Source organism: Cajanus cajan, chromosome 7 (assembly GCF_000230855.2).
Source record: "Cajanus cajan strain Asha chromosome 7, NIPB_CcT2T_4, whole genome shotgun sequence".
In the NCBI taxonomy this organism is placed as follows: domain Eukaryota; kingdom Viridiplantae; phylum Streptophyta; class Magnoliopsida; order Fabales; family Fabaceae; genus Cajanus; species Cajanus cajan.
Genome location: NC_138523.1, coordinates 59,625,449 through 59,650,294, shown reverse-complemented (window position 1 = coordinate 59,650,294; position 24,846 = coordinate 59,625,449). Strand labels below are relative to the sequence as shown.

The following is a 24,846-nucleotide window of genomic DNA, read 5'->3' as shown; positions in this document are numbered from 1 at the left end:
TATTTTTTGGGTAAAGTTCGCCAAATTTTTACATAAACCCTTCTAAACTATCCCTACCATACTTTTTCTACGCTGCTCTCCCTAATTCCCCGTCTTACTTACAAAGTAACTATTATTTGAAAAATAGTTTCATTCAATTTTCTGATTCTGATTATTTTCTTCTTTTCTTTTATTGTTGCTTCTCTTCTGTGCTGAACTGCTGGAGTTTTTTTTTTCTGTGTTGGGTTCATCTTCAGTTTCTAGTTGCCTTATACAATGGAAGGCCGGAGATAGTGGGTGGGTGGAGGGGTGTGGTGGTAGCCGGCGGGGATGATTTGACGAAAAGAAAAAAATCTCTTTATAATTTAATTGTAAATTTTAAATATATTAAAGAAATATTTTTTATCAATAAAAATACATATTAAAAATTTACCCCTCAATACCTTTTTTAATCTAAGTCATTCAATATTTTACTAATTTATTATTTATAACATTAATAAAAAAAATTGTCTAGTGTTCACTCTTTTTTACTTTTTATCCTATTTTTTTATCCTAAAGATGAAAATGTATATATATATTTTTTTAGATATTTTTTAAAAAATTTATAAATAATAAAAATAATATTTAAAATTAATCATTCTTATAAATATAAAATTAAATTTAAGATCATAAAGTTTGGATATTATTTTAATAAATATTAATCATTTTTAAATATTTTTCGTTAAATAAAATATAGAAATATAAAATGTTTCAACTCTACTAATATTATTTAAGAATTATGTTTAAATTTGTTATTATACTTTTCTAACTAACACTTCTTTTTGAGTAACTATGTGAAGGTTTTTAATTATTTTTAGTAGTCTCACATAGGCATGGCAACGGGGCGGGGCGGATTTTACGTTCCCCGCCCCCGCCCCCGCAAATTTAAACCGCCCCTGCCCCCGCCCCCGATACCCGCCGGGGATAAAATCTAGGTCCCCATCCCCACCCCCGGCGGGGTTCGGGTTTCCCCGCCCTGCCCCCGCTTTTTTTTTTTTTTTCTTCTTTTTTTCTTTTAAATAAATATGAACAATTTAAAAAAAATAAAAGAAAAATAAAATAATATAAATTTTTACATATAAATATTTATAATTTTGGTTTATATATATAAAAATAATTTTTTAATTATATTATTAAGCGGCGCAGGGGCGGGGGCGGGTATGGGCCCGCCCCCGATTTTATCAATCGGGAAAAATTCGAACCCGAACCCGATAAACACGGGTTTTCCCCATCCAAATCGGGGCGGGTTCGGGCGGGTACCCACGGGGGCGGGTTAGATTGCCATGCCTAGTCTCACACCATTACTTTTATGTAGAGCTGAAAAAGTGGGTTAAAATTCATGAGTCAATTCTATCTACCACGGGTTTGAGTCAAGTTATGTTATAAAATTTTGGTTCATTTCGATTATAAGGAAAATTTGGTCACTTACAACCCGGCTCACCACGAGCCAACTCGTGGTGTGTTGGGTTAGCTCACCAAATTATTTTTTATTTTTTTATTTTACTTTATATGTTCCTAAATGTTAATTTATGTGATTATACATTAATATCATTAACTAAATTTTGTACATACTAGTTGTGAATTATAATAATTAGTATCAATTTGAAATTATTTGTCAATATTTTATGTAATAATTTTGATTTTATAAGTTGGTTGTGGATAATATTTAATTCCTTTTTGACATTTTATTTGTGTTATTTGTTAACATAGTTGTAATTTTAAAATATAAGATTATAATATTTTTTTTTATAAAGTTCAATAATTTTAATTTTTTTTTAAATTTAAGCAAGCCAATCCATTTAACCCACTAACCTGTAGTGAGTCGGGTCAGGTTGTTTTTTTTAGAGTTAATCACCTATACACTGTCAGTGTAAAAATTTTTTACATTGACAACCAATCATATCTTTTAATAGTGCTATGTCATTTACTTATTTAATCAAATTAAAATAAAAAAAGGCACTATTCATATATTGGTTGCCAGTAGAAAAAATATTACACTGACAGTGTATAGGTGATTAACTATTTTTTTTAGCTCTAAGCTAGATCGGATTAACTCACTTATAACCTAACTTGTGATGGGTCGGATCGAATTACCCACTTTGACAACTCTACCTCTATGGAGAGACATCACTATTTTGATTTTAAAAAAAATTTATTTAAATAAAATTTATACAAACATAAAATGTCTTAAATTTCAATAGAAATTTAATGATGATTCATCTATCTACTTTTTTTAGATACTTCAAATTGGAATCAATCTCATTATTTAGATGTATTAAGTTCACTTGAAAATATTTGTTTAGATTATGATTTTGCGTTCTTGGAAATCATATTTTTGAAAATATTTTCAGTGGAATGTTATTCTCAAGTATCTTTATAAAATATGTTTGGTTGTGTTTTAATATTCTTTGGAATATTTTCAAAATCTCTCTATATATATAAATAAAGGAGATCTCCCATTTTTATACATATTTCATTCGACATTTTTATCCTCTAATATTTATTATTTGTTAGTTAAAGAATAAAAAGAAGTTTAAAATAAAATAACCATTAATAATTATGTTTGATAATTTTTTCTGTAAGAGTAATAACTATTTTACTTTTTTTTTACTTTTTTTATATTTTATTTATATAAAAATATAAAGTGTTTATTTTTTCTGTTTAATTTAAAATAATTTAAATAAAGTTTAAAGAAAAAATTACAAGTAAGTTAAAATGTAACTTTTAATATTTCAACAATAATTTCAAATTCCAACACTGGAAAAGAAGAGCAAGAAAAGTAGTAGGAAGACATTTCCCAAAAAGAACAATATTCAAGCATAATTTTTGAAAACTCATAACAAATATAAGAATATTAAATTTCCATTTTCACATTCCCTATAAACAATTTTTACTATGTGAAAAATAAACTCTCGCTTGATTTTCTTATTGCATGACATTAATTTCTATGTGAAAGAATTAAAATATATGTGTACCGGAAGGGTCTTATCGGCCACGTGGACTGACACAAATATACTTGTCTGAGGGCACACTCGTAATCTTCTAGTAACTGGAGGGCCGAATGAGAGTTCCGGGTGGATGCTTCAGAGGGGGAAATACCTGCAAAAGGCACTCCGACGCTCAAGTCATGACAAGCACGATTCTCAAGAGCAATAAATGAACAGTGACATACCTCGTTTCGTGTGACCTATTTATACTACCTGTCATGGGCCCTGAACATGGTGGACCTCTTCTGACACTTACCAAATTAGGTAATACGGTGCTAATTGACTGATTATGCCTTAATAGCACGTTTTCCCTTGTTAATCATGATCATCGTCCTAACTACTTTGACTCAATCGGCCCTTAGCCGAGTCGATAGGAAAAGGTCGAGACAACCTCTTCGTTCTCGGCCTTTGGCCGAGCCGATAGGAAAAGGGTTGGGTTGTCCCTAGTTTTTGGCCCTCTGCTGAGCCGAGGTCGTGTCTGAGAACTACGTCAATGTCTGATAGGACATCATGTGTCGGTCCACGTGGCCGATAGGATCCTTGTGCCGATGTTCGATGAGACATCACGTGTCGGTCCACGTGGCCGATAGGACCTTCCGGTACAATATGTAAACAATAACTGGTATAAAGTGACATAGTTTTTTTTAATGATATAAAAGGGCTAAAAGTCAGAGAAAAAGCGATTATACGTGAATACTACCTTTGATAGAGGAAGATTTTAGAAAGACTCAAAAATACAAACGTGATCCTCAAGAGAGAGACAGTATTTTGCAAAAGAATCAACAACAATATTTTGGATTCTACTAATATAATTCCACTTCATTATCTAAGCCATTCTAATGAGAGAGGTAATAAATTCTAATAAAGAATTAGATTTCTCTGAGTTGAATCACTCGATGAATCAAATTGAGAGCTTGAATAGAAACATAGTCTTTCTACACGAAGCACTTTAATAAGTGTCTCATCGTTGAGACAATAAATTTTGTAACTTTTATAGTTATTTTGAATTTACATTTTTGTCCACTGACAGAGCAGTCGTTGCCGGTTCACCGTCGTCCGCACCGACCACAACGTTGCTTGTGCGAAGAGGACCCGTTGCGATGTGGAAGTTGTGGCACGGAACAAAGTTACAATAATGTTAAAATAATATTATTTAAAAATATTATATATAAATTATATGGGTCAAGAAACTTTATATTTCTAATAATTACATGTAGACATAAAATTAAAAAAATATGAATAATTATCTATTAAGATATAAAAAAAAAAAAATCACAGCTGAAAGATATAATAATTTACTTAAAAAAATAGAGATAAAAAATAATTATATATTATAATTTCCTTTGTTAATAAATATAGATATACGATAATGTTTATTTGAGTTTATAATTGACCACCATAAAAATAATTTTTGGTAGAATATTTAAGATAATTGGATCAAGTCAATCAGCGTTAGATTATTAGGTCATTTTCAGTGGGAGTTGTTTATAAGTAGGCATGACAACGGGGCGGGGCGGAGGCGGGTTTTACGTTTCCCGCCCCCGCCCTCGCAAATTTAAACCGTCCCCGCCCCCGCCCCCGCCCCCGATACCCGCCAGGGATAAAATCTAGGTCCCCATCCCCACCCCTGGTGGGGTTCGAGTTTCCCCGCCCCGCCCCCGCCCCCGCCCCCGCTTTTATTTTTTTTTCTTCTTTTTTTCTTTTAAATAAATATGAACAATTTAAAAAAAATAAAATAAAAATAAAATAATATAAATTTTTACATATAAATATTTATAATTTTGGTTTATATATATAAAAATAATTTTTTAATTATATTATTAAGCGGGGCGGGGGAGGAGGCGGGTATGGGGACGAGGGCGGAGTGGGTATTAACATCCCCGCCCCCGCCCCCGCCCCCGATTTTATCAATCGGGGAAAACCCGAACCCGATAAACACGGGTTTTTCCCATCCAAATCGGGGCGGGTTCGGGTGGGTACCCACGGAGGCGGGTTAGATTGTCATGCCTATTTATAAGTAACTCCACTTGCCACATCAGCCTCACTTTTTCCTTTTTTCTTAAGAATGGGTGCTTATACAAGTAATTTTGATAAATTTTAAGCAATTCACTTGTTTCTTTTCAGGCTGATGTGACAAGTGGCGTTGCTTATAAGAAATTTCATTGGAAGTGCTCTTACATATATACAATTTTTTTAGTGGTGATATACCACTTATAATTTATTTTAATAAAAAAAGGCAATGTAAATTATGTGCATAAAAATCACTCGGTCGTGATAAAGCTTTTCTTCAAAATAAATACATAAGTCTACGTCCAATAGTTCCACACATTCATTATGTTCTTATTTTTTAGTTTGGATCCTCTTTCTTCCCCCCTCTCATCTCTCAATGTGAAAATATTAATATTTTTAAAAATTATTAAATATTATTATTTTTAAAATAATAAATATTATCTAGTAATATTTTTTAAAATTATTAAAAATTATTTTTATTTCTCGAAGTCCCATTTGAAGAGTATCTTTCATTAAACAAACTAAGAGAGAATAAACAAATTAAATTAGGCATAATTTTGACCGAGCCAATAGTTAAAAATAATTGTTAGTCATAAAACTTTAATTAGTGATATTTCTACTTTGAGAGTGACTATTAACTTTTTTGTTTACTTATTTGTGAAGTCTAAGGTTAGGCTTTCCTTGGTACAGGAAGAGACTTTTCCTAAGTTCTAAGTGTTATGTGTCACTTAGGTTTGCATGGTGGGTTTTTTAGTAATGATTTAAAGTGGAGTTGTGAATGTGGATTTCTTTAAGTATATAAAAATTGTTGTATTATAAATTTCATCTTGCTAGTAGAAAAATCTCAAGTGTAATTTAAGGTTGTTTAACCCAATTACGGTCAACATAGAAACTTATTACATTAATAAAGTTGCTTTTAAATTTATTTTTTATTTTAGTGCAGTCAATGTGAATTTTGTTATTGAATGTCACATGACACTAAAATAGTGTCGTTAGAGCCGCTTACAAAATTAATATTAATCCACACAACTCTAATGACACTTTTTTTTTTTTTTTTTTATACATGTTGTATAAGTGTTATTATATTCTATAACATCATTTTTTTATATAGTTGGTACGGTTGTTTTGGGTAAAACCCCTTGAACAAAAATTGACAATGTGAGTCGTTGTAATAGGTAACAGTATTTAAACAAATAGAAGATCAATCTAATATATTAAAATAGTAATTAATAAATTAATTTTTCAAGATGTGTATATTATTTATTAGCAAGATATACGTGTGTATATATATATATATATATATATATATTAATTTGAAATTTAAATAATATTATTAAATTTTAAAATGTAATAAATTATTATTTATTAACTAATTACACTTGTACATTTTAGCACCATTTCAGTGTCATGTGCCCTTATCCAAAGTGACTTTAAAAAAAAATTACGTGGTATTAGATGACGGTATATTGATTAGTAACACATTTGTATCAAAATGGAAATAAATTTTTAAAATAGCCTCATTTTTATAATAATTTTAATATTGACTCTAGTTGGGTCAAAAATTCGTGATTTGAGAGTTAAACATAAATTATGGATATCTACTAAACCAAAATAAATTATGGTACATTATTTTTTAACCTACACTATTATGTTTTATTTGTTTACTTTTTTGATTTATTGTGCTTCATACTTAAATTTTCATTAAATAAATTTAAAATTTTTCTCTTCATCTATTTTTACAATTATATTCTTCATAACTAAAGAAAATTATTTTGCTATTTTTTTATAATTCAATTCACTTTTTTTTAGCACTTAAATTAACAATTCGCAATCTTTAAGCCACTCCCCTAAATATTGAATGATCACAAAATTTTAAACTGCAAGTTTTGTATTCACAAATGGATGAAAAACTTTAAAATGATGCTTTTCATTAACACATTAACTACGTTTTTTTCCTAACACAACAATTAAATATGAGTAATTTTTTTTTCAAAAGACTTATTATCACAATTTTTTTTTTGATTACATAAGAGTTAAAGCAGAAAGAAACAAAAGCCAGAAAAAATAGAAAACAGAAACATAATTCTCCTAGCTAGCTATTTTTAGCCGAACTTTCTACGAAACACACATGTCCATGTAGCATTCTTCATGAGTAGTTCTTCCATATCCACATGGGCTTCTTCCAAGATTACCAAACCTTCAGATGATACTGCACCTTCAGATGTTTTATATTTATTTATTATCACAAATTGTTCAATCTTATTAAATTTTCTTAAATTACTATAATTTTATAGTCATTAGCTATGTATTTAGTGTAGTTGAAATATCAAAGAAATATAAGAAAGAAACAATGAAATAAATGAGATATTAAAAATGCAGTTTATTTATATCGACGAAATGTTTGAATGATAAAAAAAAAAAGTAATGAGACTCACACTTTTTTATTTCTTCACAAATATGCAAAGAAATGGATAATATATATTTCAAATTCATTTGTTATGGATTAAAAAATTAATATCAATCAATAAAATATTTTTCTATACATGCTAAAAGTGTAAAAGTTATTTAATTTAATCGATGAAATCAAATATTTAACCGATTAAACTTTACTTTGAAAGTACTATTTCGATAATTTTAATATTTCATCCATTACACTGATTCTTGTAATAGACTGAAACTTTTATATTTGGTTATATGTTTTATATTTATTTATTATCTTTAAATTAATTATTTTTCTTACTTTTAGTATACTGAAATTTTATTTTAGAATCACTTACTCACTTTTTATTAGACTTTTTTTTTCCTTCAAAAACATTATAATAGTTGATTTATTTACTTGTAGAATTTTTTAATTGATGAAAATAAAAAAAAAATTGATAAAAAACTTTTTAAATTTATTTTTTCTATTTCTTATCGATAAAAATAACCGAATCAAAAACCAAACGTGTCATAAAACAAACGCGGGATTGAAATAATGAAATCCTCCTCTGGTCATCATCAGACACAGGCTAACCCTAAGATCCAAAGAATTTTCTCGAAATTCACCAATCCACAGGTTGAAGCCCACAGCTTTGAATTACTCGTCAGAAGCATACTCTCGCAGCATCGATTTTTGTACTTGAACCTTATCACATTACAGTGGGTGAATTTGTCCTTGCTCTGTTTTCACTTCCAACTTCCTACTTTGTCTTATGTTTAATGCAATTTATTTCATCTACTACTACTTCATTAAATTTGAACAACGCCTGTTTCGAAACTCTCCCTCTCCTTTCCACCATGTTATTACTATAATTATAATAATAATTTCCTCCACAACATAATCATTTGGGTACGTGCGTGTCGCTTTTATGATACCGAATGAAATAAAACCAGATAACTAGGGTTCACTCTCTCAATTTGCTTTTGCTGGTTCTTTCACACTGTAATATGTGAGTTGTGATTGTTTTGCTGCTAATACAGAAACAAGTAAAAAACCTTGATTCTCTCTGTTCCATGTCGTCGGGAAGGAAGAAGCGGCAAGGGACCACGGCAATTCCCGTGGATGCAAACTCTACTCAGCATGAAACACAATCTGTGGATTTTGGTGCTGATTGTGAGGCCAATGAGACCAAAAAAATCAACTGGGTTGTGAAGAATGATGATGGGGCAGGGGGTTCTTCCCCCGTTCAAGAAGGCGCACGTGGCAGAAAGAGTAAAAAGGAGACGGAAAAAAAGGTTTTGGAGGGCAATTTGTCGGAGAAGAATGATGCTGAAGAAGATAATAACGGTGAGAATGGTGTTGGGGTTGGAGGTTCTTCCTCCGTTAAAGAAGGCGTGAAGAAGCGTGGTGGAAAAAGTAAAAAGGAGGAGGAGGAGGAGGATACGGAGAAAAGAATGTCAGAGGGTAATTTGTTGGAGAAGAAGGATGCTCAAGACAAAAACCACAGTGAAAAGGGTGGGGTTTCTGAGCAGAGGAGCGGTAGAAAAAGAAAGATGGTTAAGAAAGATGATGGCGAGTTTGAAATGCCTGCGGATTCTTCGCGAAGTGACAGGCAGTTTAGGCCTAGGGGCCGTAAAGTCATTAAAGAAGAGGTGGAACCAAAAATCAACAAGTGGGATCCTAAGGTGACTAGATTTATCATTCAAGAAGAAAGATGAATGAATATGTGTTTGAGTTTGGCTTTACATATGAACATTATTTTTGGCTTGTATTTGAGCTCATGTTTCTGTTTCTCATTCAACAGTGGATTGAAGAGATTTCCTTAATGTGCCATCAGTGTCAGAGGAATGATAAAGGCGATGTTGTGAGGTGCACACTTTGTAAGAGGAAAAGATTTTGCTTTCCTTGTTTAAAAAGTTGGTATAACTTCGACTCTCTTTCGATTTCCCCCCTTCTTTCTATGTCAGTTATCATGTTATTGCGCGTGTCTTGTTCGGTTGGGTAAGATATATAAAGTTCTATTTCGTGTCCCCACTGCATTGCCAGCTACCAATTCGGTGTCATCTTAACTTATTTCTTGTGCTGCAAGATTTTAAACAGATTATTGAAAAGAATTGAAATGGCAACGTTTTTGCTGTCTTGTTAAGGTATCCCCATTTGAAAGAGTATGATATTGCTGAGGCATGTCCTGTATGCCGTGGTAATTGCAACTGCAAAGCATGCTTGAGATCCGATGAACTCATTAAGGTTAGTTCTTTCCCCCTTCTAGATTGGGTTTAACTGTGATTTTTCTGTATTATAACATTTAAAATGTTTTCGTTTGGTTTACTGTAGAAAATGAAGAAAGAAACAGAAACCATTAAAGATGAGAAGGTTGAATTCTCGATACATTTGCTGCAAGTACTTCTTCCATATTTAAGGCTGTTGGAAGAAGAACAGATGATTGAGAATGAGACAGAAGCTAAGATACGGGGTGAGTCTTGATTTAGGTTATTATTTTGTGAATCAATGTGCGTAAATAGATGAATTTGACGCTGAAGCAAAACTAGGTTTCATCAGTGCATGTTTGTTTCAACACAAACTAAACATTGTTTTGAAGTGATGCCTCGAAATCTGACCTGCAAAAGTCAAAGAAGTATCTGTTTTATAATAATTGATAATTTCTTATAGTTATTCTTATTCCCCCTCTTATTAATGTAGTATGTTTTCCAAATGTTTCTCCTGGTTTTGGTTCTTTATTTTGTAATTAATTCTCTCTCTCTCTCTGGGATAATTTACCTACTTTAGACTATTTTTCTTGTATGCACTGTTGTGTTGCAGCATAGCTTAAGTTTGTATCTCTTCTTATGCTCCAGTCAGAGTTCAGTACAAGTTCCATATGTTTTTCATTGTATAATTTGATTTTGGGACGTGCACTACAGGGCTCTCAGTCTCAGAGCTAAATATAGTAAAGGCAGATTTCACTATGGGCGAGCGTGTGTACTGGTTGGGATTTTTCTGACTTATTGTTTTTTCCCCAGTTATCCTCATATCTTTAGTTGCTAACTTAACACTTTCTTGTAGTGACAACTGCAAAACATCAATATTTGATTACCACAGAAGCTGTACAAAATGCTCTTTCGATCTTTGTCTCAGCTGTTGCCGTGAGCTTCGTAGAGGGCAGCTTGTAGGTGGTGCAGATCCAGTTGTGTTGGAGTTTGTCTGGCAAGGTAAGGATTACTTGCATGGTGCTGAAAAAGAAGGTAAAAGGGTAAAACGAAATGCATCAAATGCTGATGCTAAGCCTGTAGTTTGTGAATGGTCAAGATCTGGGTGGCATGCAAAAAGTGACGGTAGCATTCCTTGTCCCAAAATCAATGATTGTAACCATGGTTTTCTTGAACTGAGAAGCATTTTAGGCCAACACTTTATCTCTGAGTTAGTGCGTAAAGCGAATGAACTAGCGCAAGCATACAAGCTTCAAGATGTAGCTATGACCCCTGATGACTTCTGTTCGTGTTTGAGGCTTGACAGAAACTCAGATGATGTATATAGTAATATGAGGAAGGCTGCTTCTCGTGAATATTCCAGTGACAACTATTTATACTGCCCTCGGGCTGTAGATCTACAGTACAAGGATTTAAGGCATTTTCAGTGGCATTGGGAAAAGGGGGAGCCTGTTGTTGTCAGCAATGTGCTTGAATGTACATCTGGTTTAAGCTGGGAACCACTTGTCATGTGGCGTGCATGCCGTCAGATGATTAATACCAAGCGTGAACAACATTTGGATGTCAAGGCCATTGATTGCTTAGATTGGTGTGAGGTTAGTTGAATTTCTCAATCTTGAACTTGGGTGGATTTTTGCACTAATTCCATTGTTCACCTTCATTCACGAAACTTATGTTTAAATTATTTAATATTGAATATTGATACTTATTTTAACTGGAACCACTGGGCTTGAAAATGGCATTTAGAGAATAGTTTAATTGTAGCAATTTTATGTTACTGAATATCCCACATGTTTTCTGAATATGGTAAGTTGACGGCTATTTGAATTGAGAATTGTTTCAGTGCATTTAATGTTGTCAGTTAGTGAATTCCATGGAGTTGTCAGAACTGAATGTCTCAGTGCTTCTTAAACTTGACTGATGTTGGAGAAAATGTACTTTTTTTGGTTTTCATGCTAATGTTGAAAACATTTTAAATTATATTCAACTCGTATTCGTTCTGTTTTTATGTTTTGTAATTGGAATAGAGTAAATTGTCTGCTTTATTTTACTGATTTCAGTAAATCTTTACTGCTTTTGCTTGACATGTCTATTATTCTTTTGCTGCTGATTTCAGCATATTTTTTTTTATTTGAGGAGTTGGTTAAATGCAGGGAGAAATTAATATCCACCAATTTTTCACTGGGTATACAAAAGGTCGTAAGGATTGGCTCAATTGGCCTCAGATATTGAAGTTAAAAGATTGGCCTCCTTCTAATTTATTTGAAGAACGTTTGCCTCGCCACTGTGCTGAGTTCATATCTTCCTTGCCCTTCAAGGAATATACTGATCCTCATGTAGGTTCTCTTAACCTTGCTGTGAAGTTGCCTAAAAGTTGTATAAAGCCAGACATGGGGCCAAAGACATATATTGCTTATGGATTTCCTCAGGAGCTTGGACGTGGTGATTCAGTGACTAAGCTCCATTGTGATATGTCTGATGCAGTATGCTCTGTTTCCTTTTTTTCCCTGGCCTATTATTTTCGGAGGACATTTTAGAATTATTTAAACATTTTAGGTTGTTATTTTTACATTGAGTTTCATATTGGAAGGTGCACAATTTGTAGAATGTATAAATTGTTGTCTTTGATAAGCCATTGCATTTCTCTGTTATGCTTCTTAGGAGCATATTTTTGCTTCAATCGAATCAATTCCATGTTAATAGTTTTTCTGTTCTGTGCATTTTCTTCAGTCCATAAACTCCCATTTGATTCTATATTTAATGACTTATTGCCCTGGTTGTTTTAATGATTGATTGATTATTAGAAAAAGTAATCTAGGCATGTTATGATTGGTGGAATCATTTCATTAGTATTTTTAAGGACTTGAAATGAATGGTGGCTTTGGATTAGAGAAAGATTTAATTAGTGTATACTTCTGCCTGTTGCATAGCTTTTCCTGATAAACTATTTGTTAGTGTTTTGTATTTACTGCTGTATTTGTTACTGCATGTGCATTAATGAAGAAATTGAAGCATCTTTTTTTCTTAATAATTTGGCTGTTTTAGGTAAATGTGTTGACTCATATTGCTGAAGTGGAATTGGAATCAGATCAACTTACTGCCATTGACAGGTTGAAAACAAAGCATTTTAAGCAAGACAAAAGGGAACTACTTGGAGATGATCAGGATGGAGAAACTAATGTTGGCATGCTTAATAATTCATCTTCTACCTTGATTGCTTTGGACAAGCAAAATAGTGATCAAGTCATGGAACATGAAGGTGGATTATGTGATGGGATAGAAGTTGATCAATTTCATCAACCCTCTGGTGGTAATGTGGTTGTCATTGCTAATGAGGATTGTCTTTCATGTGTATCAGAGCTCAAAGAGGTTGACAAAGTAAAAATAAAACAAGAACGTGATTTGTTGTTTCCAGGGGATGCTTCAGCAGGTGCCCTCTGGGATATTTTTCGGAGGCAGGATGTACCTAAATTGCAGGAATATCTGAAGAAGCATTTTAGAGAGTTCAGGCATATCCATTGCTGTCCTTTGAAGCAGGTAAATTAGTTTTCAGCATTACTTGTCATCTTGATTCATTAATAAAGCCTGGTTCCCATCAAATAGCTTTAGTGCTGGGTTATATTTCTAATACTTTTATGTTTTCATCCTTTTAACATTGCCGTTCTCCAATTCCCTTATTTTTATTAAGTGTACATGTTACAAAGGATTGGGTGAAATGTCAGGCTGCTAATAAATAGTTGTGAATAGTTATGTTGAAGATGAAATTAAATGATTTTTGTGAGTGCTCTTAGAATAATGGGTTTGAGCCTAACTTAATCCTAAAAAAATGGCTTGTAATGTGAGGGTTGTCTCTCATTTATATACTCTTTAATAACCTTATCTCTAGTCAATGTGGGACTTAGGTTTTTTTCAATAGACTCATTCACGTTCAATACTATTGGGTTTGGTACATGAATAAGTGTTGGATGACCCTTTTAAATGATCCAGGATAGGCAGGACTTAGATTTTTTCCAATATACCCTCTCACGTCCAATTCTATTGGGTTTGATGCGTGTATCAATGATGAGTGGCCATTTTAGAGTGGATCTAGATAACTCTGATATTATCTTAGAATAGTGGGTTTAGGCCTACCTCAATTCTACAAAACTGATTTGTAAGGTGAAAATTATCTCTCACTTATATACTCTTTAATAGCATTATCTCTAGTCGATGTGAGGATTGAGTTTTTTTCAATACACCTCCTCACATCCAATACTATTGGGTTTCATACATGGATAAATAGTGGGTGATTTTTTTAAATAATCTAGGATAGGTGAGACTTGAGTTTTTTCCAATAGTGTCGTTCCTTAAGCACAGGCAGGGAAAAACATTATGGTGTAATTACCAGTTCAAAATGCTAATTAGTTTTTCAAATAAGCATGTTTTTGTAATTGGCTGCGGCAATTCTTGGAGTTTTGATTTGGCAGACAATAAGTTAATAACTAATGTATAGAGAGGCCCCTTTGGTGATGTAGGTTATTCATCCCATCCATGACCAGACCTTCTATCTGACTATGGAGCATAAAAGGAAGCTTAAACAGGAGTATGGTTAGTAACACATAATGTTTCACATTATGATTTGGGGGAGGGTTCAAGTATGTCTCTACATTGACAGTTCTGTATTTCCTTGTAGGAATTGAGCCCTGGACTTTTATTCAAAAGGTAGGAGATGCTGTTTTCATTCCAGCTGGTTGTCCTCATCAAGTCAGAAATCTGAAGGTAAAATGAACACATGTGATGATCTTGTTTCATCTTTATTGTAGATATGTTGTGTCCTTGTTTGCCAAGGATGTCTATAAATGCCAAGTATTTTATGATTTTAGGTAGGGGTGTAAATGAGTTGATTTGAGTCGAGGGTTGCCAAGGATGTCTATAAATGCCAAGTATTGTAGATATGTTGTGTCCTTGTTTGCCAAGGATGTCTATAAATGCCAAGTATTTTATGATTTTAGGTAGGGGTGTAAATGAGTTGTTCCACTTCCTTACTCTCCCTGACTCGTTCACTCACTTCAAGGAAGCTCTCTCCTTGGGTCAGGGTTGACAAGTTAGACTTGGCTGCCCTCTCGGTCCATTTTTGGCTACCCTCGGGATTATCAAAAAAGCTTATGAAAGCTTATGCTACTGGAGGCCAAATTCGTGTACCAATATTTGTCATGACATTATTAAAATCAACAAAGTAGAAATTGCAGTTCTTGACAGTGATCTTGGAAACATATTTTTTTAGTAGAAATTGCAGTTCTTGACGGTGATCTTGGAAACATATATATTTTTTTCATTTCAAACTAAGACAGTTTCGAGAAAGTGACAAGGTGAAGGTAAAACAACTAGACCAAAGTGCTATCCAAAATCTTTACATAAATCCAACGACTAACAATATCCTAACTCAGGATAAATGACCAAGAATAACATGTAAATCCTAACTAATAACCTTGATGTCACATCCTATTAGAGTTTCACTCATAGACACACTAAGGCCTAAGCCTTAACACCACCATCTTATCGTCCTAATGATCTCTTGTAAAACATATCATAGAGAACATCAAAACAAACAGGGGATTGAGATAGAGTCGAATAGTCACATACAAACGACAATATAGCATAAGTATACATATAACAATTCAATACAATAACATGTAGCTCGAAGGTTAATACTTATGGCCCGAAGTGAATACTCATTTCTTGAAGGCAAATTCTCATGGATTGAAGGAAAATTCTCATGGCCTGAAGGCGAAGATGAATGCTCATGCACATGATGCATGTCTCACATACAAGACACTATGCAACACTTTATCTCATGGACTTGACTCATACTCATTCACTTAACACATCATCTTCATGTCAATCTCATGCATACACATCATCTTCATGTCAATCTCATGCATACACATCATCATCATGTCAATCTCATGCATATATATCATCATCATGTCAATCTCATGCTACTTCCAACAACAATTCTATTCAACATGCCTTTAAACATTTACTATGTCATATTAAGATCCTAATCATATTTATATCAATACCCAAAATCGTATTCTTAACTAAAGCTTACCATTACTCCTTAAAACCACACGTAGGCATCCTCGCACAACCTTGGGATGGCACCTGACATGGATCACCTGACACCTAGCAACATACCCACAAAGAGCAACGTCTCACGCCCGTTGTAAACACAATAGGGAGCCCTTGGAGCTCTTGTGCCTGACGCACCCAAGTTGCACCTGATGCAACTTATGATTCGTCTCACTTGTAGAAAAGTGCGAAATTGCACAAGTCAAGCCCCAAACCCCAAAACTCAATCCAATCAATAAAATCACATATTATAGCCTAAAATTACACAATTTACATAACAAAATACTCAAAACAAATATCATATATTCTGAACACCCTTGGCTCATGGTTTGATTACTCAAGTCCCCACCAATATATAGCTTGATTGATTTATTTTGAGTAATGTTTAAAATGTTCTTCAAATAAATATCCATGATATATGTGTTCCTTTTGCAGTCATGCATTAAGGTTGCATTGGATTTTGTCTCTCCTGAAAATGTTGGGGAGTGCTTTCGATTAACAGAGGAATTTCGTACACTTCCAATAAACCACATGTCTACCGAGGACAAATTGGAGGTATGCCAAACTACTTTTATTGATTTGATTATGCCATTTATTTGCTTCTCTATTGTTTTGAGATGTAGTCTCTCTCTCTCTCTCTCTTTTATTCGTTAGTCTTTGATGGGCTAAGTTTTGTATTAGGAAGTTATGTTATATATATATGGTTTGTTACTTTGTTTCTATAGTGTTACGTATATGGTTTGGTAGGTCTGAAGGAGGAAATTATGTGTCAATGTATTGTTTTTAGTGTTTAGAAGGACTAAAGGAGGAAACTTCCTTCTAGGGGGAATTCTCACAAAGAGTTTATTTCTGTAATTTATTCTGAATTTGATGTTCATTTCTCGAGTTCAACAATTTGGTTTGACTTCTCGAGTTCAACACTATGTTCATTGAGTTCAAATGAGAACAAAGCTTGATAAATTCTACCATTGTTAAAGAATTTGGCTAAACAAAAAGACCTTGTTAATGGAGAATATCTTGCTAGAACTTGTAACCATGTTAGAACTAGTCAACCACATAATCAATTGGCATACTCCGATGCTCATTCATCCAGGGTAGATATGATTGAAGGACTGGCCTGGGTTGAAAAGTTTTTGGAAATTCAAAATATTAAAGTAGAAGTGAAGGTATCCATCTGGCCATGTCCTTCATTAGTAGGTGAATTTCACATTAATAACATGTTAATCCTATAGGGCCCATTTGTTATATAGCTTTTTTCATAAAATAATTACATATTTTTACTTTGTGAATTTTTTCAGTACTGTCCAAGTTGGCCATGTGTGATAATGTGTACAGACTAAAAATATTTTGTTTCCTAATTTAGTTAGGAATTGGTGATTAGAATCAATGTATTAATTGTCGAATTGATTGTATATTATATTTCCTAGAATAGAGTTATGTTCTGTGTACAAGTACCCTTGAGGTATATGAAATAATATTTTGACAGCCTGTTTCAATTTGGTATCCGAGCTTTGGAAAGGAAATATCCTCCGCATCCTCTGTCACTATCAGGTTGAACCCTAGCGCTTATTCTCTTCCCTCTGCTGCTATTGGGCTGAACCATAACCACCCTCCTCTCCTCTCCTGTTTTTCTCCCCCAGTTTCAGTACCATGACTGAAGAAAACATTTTTCATAACAAGAAAATTGAGGAAAACGTTTCTGGTAACAAGATGTTGTCCATTGTGACCGTCCATGATACTTCTTTCCAATTATTTTTGTTAAGTTGGATGGGCTTAACTATCATGTGGGGTCTCAAATCATGGAGATGTATATTGTTGGCCGAAGGAGAAAAAGATACATAACAGGGATGAAGGTTGTGTCTCTTGAGATAGACTCGAGCTATGATGAATGGGAGGCTGAAGGTTGGTAAAGTCTTGGCTCATCAAATCTATTCGAAAAACTGATGGAACATTTTGTGCAATGTGGAACAACTAAAGAGGTTTGGGATGTTGTCAAGAGGAGCCATCTTGATGTCTTAGATTCTTCTCAAATTCATGAATTGATGAAGAAATCATTCCAATCTCGTCAAAGGGGCGGCTAGCTTTTGAAATATTACAAGTTAAACACATTGTTGAGGAGCAAGGTGTGTCCAAACGATATTGAGAAAATGAGATGGTGTGTCCAAACTATATTCCTTGCTGGTCTTGATCACAGTCTGGATGAAGTCAGTGGTCAGGTGATGGCTGCCTTTTCTTTACCAAGCTTCGAAGAAGCCTATCAATATGTTTGTCGTGAGGAATAGAGCCAACTCACCATGGGAATGGAAGATAGATTAGAAGCATCAGCCTTAGTTGCTCAAAAGAATAACTCAATCAGCAGTTGCCACTTGCTCCTCCAACTCCTTTTCTTGTTTATGTAATTGTAATAGTACAATGCATACTGTGGTTGTTCGTTGGAAAAAGCATGGCTATCCGGTATGGTATAAAATTAAGCAAGCTGAAAGAAAATATAAAAAATGTACACAGGTTGTTGTCGCAGATACTCTGCCAACTTTTGCTTATCACGTGACTCAGGTGTCTCAAGAAGAAGGTAATTACAGTTGGTTATCTTTCCTATTATTAATACTAACACTTGGATTGTTGATTTAGGGGCTACTAATCATATGAGCAAATCATCGCAGTTTGACTCGAATTCCTTCATTGAGTTTTGTTCAGGTTGCTAATGAGACTTTTATGCCAATTCAATGTGCAGGTTAAAGTTTTTCATTTTGACAATGATCGTGAGTAGGGATGTAAATGCGCCGAGATATTTGTGAACTATTCTGGCTCAACTAGCTAAATACTCAATCAAGCTTGTTTGTTTAATTAAATAAACAAACTCAAGCTTGAGATTGAGCTTGATTATTTAAATGAGCCAAACCCATGCACGAGGAACTAGACACTAAGAATGTGTGAATAGCTGGTTTATATATATACATATATATTATAATATTAATTCTATGAAAACACTTTGTATAGTATTCTACTAATAATTTTTATATAAAATAATATTTTTATTTACTATTTATAATTCTTCTGTGAGATAAAATTTAAAAAAGAGAAATAATGTTAAAGTTAAAAAGAAAAGAAGACATCTCAATTCCTTTTGATTGAGCTAGCACATGATGGGCATGATGGGGTGCTCGTGCCGGGTTGATGTGATGTAGGTGGCACAAGATTGACATTTAGGGTTAATGTGATCATGTTAAAAATAACTTAAATAAAAATTAAATTATAAATGAAATAAACAAGGCAAGCTCAAGCTTGTTTTTTTTAACAAGCCAAGCCTAAGCTTCAAGAGTTTGACTCATCTTGGCGCATTTACACCCTAGTTGTGAGTTTGTTAATCAATCTCTTGCCAAGTTTTTCAAGAAAATGAAATTCTCCACCAAACATGTATACACACCACAACAAAATGATGCAGCGGAGCAAAAAGCTGTCACATTCTTGAAGTGGCTTGAGCTTTGTGTTTCATTGTATATGTTCCTAAACATTATTGGTTTGATGTTGGCATGATTGTTGTTTTCCTCATAAATTGAATGCTTGTGCGTGTCACTGACTATCAAAAACCTTTGCGGATGTTATCCCAATTTCACTCGGTTCCTTCTCCCTTAAATATTTGTCCTAGTGTTTTTTGTTGTGTCTATTATATTCATATTCACTCACACCATAGGGATAAGCTTGATTCACGTGCTCTAAAATGTGTTTTTCTTGGTTATTCCAACTCTCAAAAGGGATATAAATGTTACCATCCTCCCACCGGAAAATATTATGTTACAATGGATGTTCAATTTTGTCAACATGAGCCTTATTTCTTTGGGGCTGTGTCTTCAATTCTCTTCAAGGGGAAATTGATAGTAAAGAGGGAGCAAAACTATGGCTAGATGAAAAAAGAATTTGGATTTCAGATAGCCTTATGAAAGACAGTTGATAATCAAGGACAACCTAAGGAGTATCTAGCAAATGGTCTGGAGAAGTCTATAGATGTTTTGGAACCTTTGGCAGTTGAACCTGAACCTAGTGATGAAAGGAAGAGGCGTATAGGCTTTTCAAGCAAGTTTATTCAAGGAGGAACAAAGATAGTCATTCTAATACCCCCCTTAATGAAACTACCATGCCATCATATGACACTTTTGAGACTAATTTTAAGGTAAGATTCTTCTCTACTTTCCTTGTCTCTTGAAATTTGTATCTTAAGTGCGCCAGTTAAGGATGAAGGTAGGGGATATGCTCTTTGTGATCGTAAAGCACTTGATAGGTTTCAATGGTAGATGAAATGCAAGAACTCCAAAAGGATTCCATATGGGACATTGTCGAGCTTCCTAAAGATAAGAAACATTGTCGAGCTTCCTAAAGATAAGAAGACGGTAGAATGTAAGTGGATTTTCTCAATAAAGTACAATTTAGAAGGAACAATAGACGGGTACAAGGCTAGATTGGTTGCTTAAAGATGCCCCTAAACTTACGGAATTGACTATAAAGAGATCTTTGCTCTTGTGACCAACATGTATACTGTTTGAGTAATACTCTCTTGTAGTTAATCTAGATTGGCCTCTTGTAGTTAATCTAGATTGGCCATTAAGGCTATTTGATGTGAAAAATGCCTTTCTACATGGTAATCAATCTATTGGAAGAGGTGTGTATGGATTTACACAAACGGAGGAAACGTATGCAAATTGAATAAGGCTTTATATAGGATAAAGTAGTTACCAAGGGCATGGTTTAGGAGATTTAGCCAATCTATGAAGGAGTATGGGTTCAAGCAAGCTATGGAAGATCACACAGTTTTACAAGAGTTTGGCACTAATATTACCCTCCTTATTTTTTATGTTGGTGACATGATTGTCACATGTAGTAATCTTCCTGAGATAGAGGAGCTTCGAGACTATTCGGCTAAGTAATTTGAAATGAATGACTTGGGTGCTTTGAAATACTAACTTGACATTGAAGTATCTTGATCTTGGACGAACCCTACCTCTATCAATTGAGGTATACATTAGATCTCTTGGTCAAAATAGTTAACTTGGCTTGCTAATATGTTGATACAATTATTGAGGTGAATCATGGCATGAGTGTTTATCCAGATCAGATTCCAACAAAGAGATACCAAAGGCTGGTCAGAAGTTGATCTATCTAACTCACACAAGACCTAATATATGATGTTGTTGGTGTCATGTGTCAGTTTATGCACAACCTTAGTAAGTGACACGAGTGCAATGAATTGGATCTTGGCTTATCTCATGTTCTCATTGGGAAAAGGCATATTGTTCTCAAGACATGGACATCTAGACATTCTTGATTATTCATATTTTGCTAGGAAGAAAATCTACATCAGGTTACTTGTCATTTGTTGGAGGCAATTTGGTAACTTAGAGAAGTAAGAAATAGAATGTAGTGTCATTGTCTAGTGCAGAAGCTGAATATTATGCTCTTCATCATGAAACTACAGAGCTTTTATGGCTGAAAATTCTTCTAACTGAACTTGAGTTTGGTTTAGAAAACCTATGACACTTTTTTGTGATAACATGGCAGACATTAAAATTGCAAAATTCCAGTGCAACATGATCGGATGGAGCATGTTGAACTTGATAGGAAATATATTAATTGCAACCTGGATGCTAGCAGGATAAAGGTTCCACATTAAAAAGTGCCAATCAACTAGCTGATATAATGAGTCATGCTGTTCCAAGTGGTTCATTCTATTCAGTACTATCCAAGTTGTGTGATATCTATGCACCAACTTGAGGTGGAGAGTTGATGTGTACATACTGTAAATATTTTGTTTCCTTAGGATTAATTGATTATAATCAATTTATTAATTGCTATTTCCTAGAATAGAAAATTGTGTACTGTGTACAAATACCCTTGGAGGTATATGGAATAATATTATGACTGACTGTCTCAATTCTCTCAACACTTTTTGTTTTTTGAACTCTCGAATAATTCTTCATATCTATACCTTGATACCTTGAATCAGGATTCAGGAGCTTTAAATCACATGATAAATGCTACAACCTGATTGGCTAATTTTCCCCATTTTGACTAGTTTTGTCCTTCCTGCCTTGTTTATAGTTTCCTTTAACAGCATTGAATTTGACATGGAATCTATTGGGAAAGATTTGCTTTCCATAAATAAAAGGGTGCATAAGTCCGAAGAACTCATACATTGTCAATGCAAATGCATAAACTGTCTTCTACCCACTTAAAACTGTGTTTTACTTCTCTCCATAACTGGTTTTATGGAACCCATTTTGATCCATAAAAAATCAAGTATTTTATGTTTGGGACTGTCAACTTTTGATAGCAACTTGCTCTTTCAAATTCAATGTCCTTTGGACATCAAATTGGGCTTGAAGGACTATTTTGGGGAAGGGAATGAGTATTTACACTTGAACTCTTAAGGTATGTGGTTAGAAGAGTCCAAGCTATTTTCCTCGAGAAATTATTAGGTAGTCGAAGTCTACTAAGTGTTCATGGTCTTAGTCAATCACTATATGACATGTATTTTAAGTTTTTAAACTTTTGAAAAAGACTTGATGACACTTGATTACATGTCATAGAGACTAATTAGGGATCATGTAGTCCAGATCCACCCAATAATTTCTCATTTTCCTTGGCTTATGGTGGGTGTGGTTTCAGCTTATTAGATGCTTGGTTCTGAAAAGTCAAGTCAAAATGCTTTAAGAGCTAACGTTGGCAATATGCAAACAGTTGTGTTATAATATTGTAATGTCAAGAGTTTCGTATATGCTGCTTTTGAAACAGGTGAAAAAGATGACGGTATATGCTATGCAAGATGTGATCGGAAAATTAGAGCAAGCAAGGTTAGTATTTGCAAACTTCGGGCCCTTTCGGAATGAATTGTGGTACATGCATTTGCGGCGTATGTTGTTTTACTTTGCTGTCAGGCATTGTTACAATATTATATCATCTCTTGTGCACTGCACCCTGATTATGTCCTTTTAGGCTCTTGATTCAATAATTTTTGTGAAATTAATGATTGTTATTTATTTACAGGTCCGGGAAAACCAAGGTTCCGGAGTAAATATATCTGCAACAGATAAAAGCCAATTGGAGGTGTAAATTTTGAGTCTATTAACTTAGCTTATTCAGGTGTGGTGATGTTGGGTACTGTTTCAACGGTTCCATATTTTATTTTCGTAACAACTCCTGGAAACATCTAATATGACTTGAACGGGGGTGTACATATAATTTTCATGAATAGGGTACATTTTTAGCTTCTGAATGCATAGATGATGATATTCAATGTTGCATAATGTGGCAGAGTTCGGGAGTGCTGATACGATATCATGTTGTCCTTGATTTTCTGGGACAGGATATCACGTCCTTTGTTTTTGTCTAAAACTAAAACAATATTTCAGCGCAAAAGAGAATTGACGCAGTACCCTTTTTTTTATATTCAAAATAACATTATAAACCCAACGAACGAAGAGCATTAAAATATAAAAAGTCACTTAAACGGTTTGTATAATTTTACGATAATTATAATGTTTACTTATCAGATAAATATTATGCAAATCAATTTTAATTTGTTTCGTCTATTTTATAACTTGACGAGATCTATTAGGTTTATCATGAAATTTTAGACCCTGGTTTTGTGAAAGAAGTTCATAATGTCTGCTCAGAGTGAACTGATACAATGAGCAGCGATGCTGGAGGGTGAAATTCAATTAGTAAAATTTTCACATTTTCTCATGATTTATTACGATACAACCAAACATGCTTATCCTTGATTTAGAATCCAGGATAATCTACAAATGGACTGATAACGCCTAAAACCGAATGTAAGTATGATTCACACAATCACAGAAAAATAATATATATATATATATATATATATATATTTTATTAAAAGATAGTAAAATTTAATCTACCACCACACGAAGCAGAAGCTCTAGCTATACTTCATTCTATCATAAGCTCTAGCTATACTTCATTCTATCATATGGCTCTCAGAGTTAAATAACCAATAAATTATCATAGAATCAGATTGCAAACGCGTGGTGGAGGATATTCATCAACAGAAGGACCAACAAGCTGAATATGAACAAATTATATAAGAGTGTAAAAACTTATTAAACATATATAAGAACTTAACAGTGAAGTTCATTAGGAGACAAGTTAATCAATTCCCTCATACTTTAGCTGGAGCGTCTAGATTATTTGCTAGTCACTATGATTTTAATGTCATGCCCAACTGTATCTCTCAACTCATTATGAATGTAATATCTTAAGTTATTTCTTCTATAAAAAAAAAATTAAGAATTGAACGTAATTTGATGGTGAGGATAAATCAATATAAAAATATTTAATGTTTTATTTTTTTAACTCTTCATTTGCATTTATAAGATTGTTGATATTATTTGATTGTTTTAAAAATATGTTAAGCATTTGATTCATATTATTCAACTCCTCTTTTAGTATTTTTCATTTCTCTATAATTATAGACATAAAAATCACTTATTTTCTAGATAAAATCTAAGGTTGTAAATGGTGCATGGTACGTGTCTTTGTCCATTATTAAAGTACTTCATTTAATTATTCATTTACTACTCATGGCGGGGTATATGTGAATATTTGTAGGTACATATTTTTTTTGTCATCTCTAGATGTGCACCATGATAACAAATTAGATAATAATATTATATTATATGTGACAAATTATAGTTTTTATTAAAATTTGATATATATATATATATATATATATATATATATAATTATTTAAAATTCTCAAATTTAAAAATATGTTTAATTATATAATATAAATTAATTTTTTATTTACCTAGTTATTTTTTTAAAAACTATAAAGCATCTATAATTATAATTATTATTCAAATTTTTTATTTAAATTTATTTAAGTAATTGTTTTTCATTTTAGTATTTTAATTAATAATATATTTTAAATTTACATGTCAAAATTATTGTAATTATATGTAAAATAAAATATTGAAAGAAAATTTTACAATGTATATTATATAAATTAATATATAAATTATATAATATAATATTATATGTATTAATATAAAAATTATTTTTCACAAAGAATGTCATTCTA

The 24,846-nt window shown here is 33.1% G+C and overlaps 1 protein-coding gene across 8 annotated transcripts; it reads left to right on the top strand.

Moving 5' to 3' along the window:
- The first annotated feature begins 7,969 nt into the window (after positions 1-7,969).
- On the top strand, positions 7,970-23,047 carry LOC109795965 (lysine-specific demethylase JMJ26). Of its 8 annotated transcripts, none has more exons than XR_014428041.1 (17): positions 7,970-8,153; positions 8,475-9,119; positions 9,239-9,354; positions 9,582-9,681; positions 9,769-9,907; positions 10,356-10,419; positions 10,498-11,236; positions 11,795-12,124; positions 12,687-12,900; positions 13,000-13,178; positions 14,156-14,228; positions 14,314-14,399; positions 16,188-16,307; positions 17,239-17,303; positions 17,393-18,321; positions 22,536-22,594; positions 22,788-23,047. XR_014428041.1 is itself a non-coding variant. In XM_083060335.1 (15 exons), exons 2-15 carry the CDS (start codon positions 8,508-8,510, stop codon positions 22,813-22,815), a joined length of 2,859 nt encoding a protein of 952 aa, XP_082916461.1. In that variant the 5' UTR covers positions 7,972-8,153; positions 8,475-8,507; the 3' UTR covers positions 22,816-23,047. The 8 variants fall into 8 exon arrangements, 2 of the variants coding, with proteins under 2 accessions (XP_020211133.1, XP_082916461.1); XR_014428039.1 differs by having other exon boundaries at positions 18,484-22,594; XR_014428042.1 differs by having other exon boundaries at positions 12,687-12,951; positions 13,057-13,178; positions 18,484-22,594.
- The last annotated feature ends 1,799 nt before the right edge of the window (positions 23,048-24,846 follow it).

What these genes read in the sequence shown, in the direction of transcription:
- LOC109795965 (XM_083060335.1), top strand. Translation starts at nt 8,508, where the DNA reads ATGTCGTCGGGAAGGAAGAAGCGGCAAGGGACCACGGCAATTCCCGTG. An exon ending in GATCCGATGAACTCATTAAG is followed by an intron (nt 9,682 to 9,768) that starts GTTAGTTCTTTC and finishes GGTTTACTGTAG; the next exon opens with AAAATGAAGAAAGAAACAGA. An exon ending in GGAAAATTAGAGCAAGCAAG is followed by an intron (nt 22,595 to 22,787) that starts GTTAGTATTTGC and finishes ATTTATTTACAG; the next exon opens with GTCCGGGAAAACCAAGGTTC.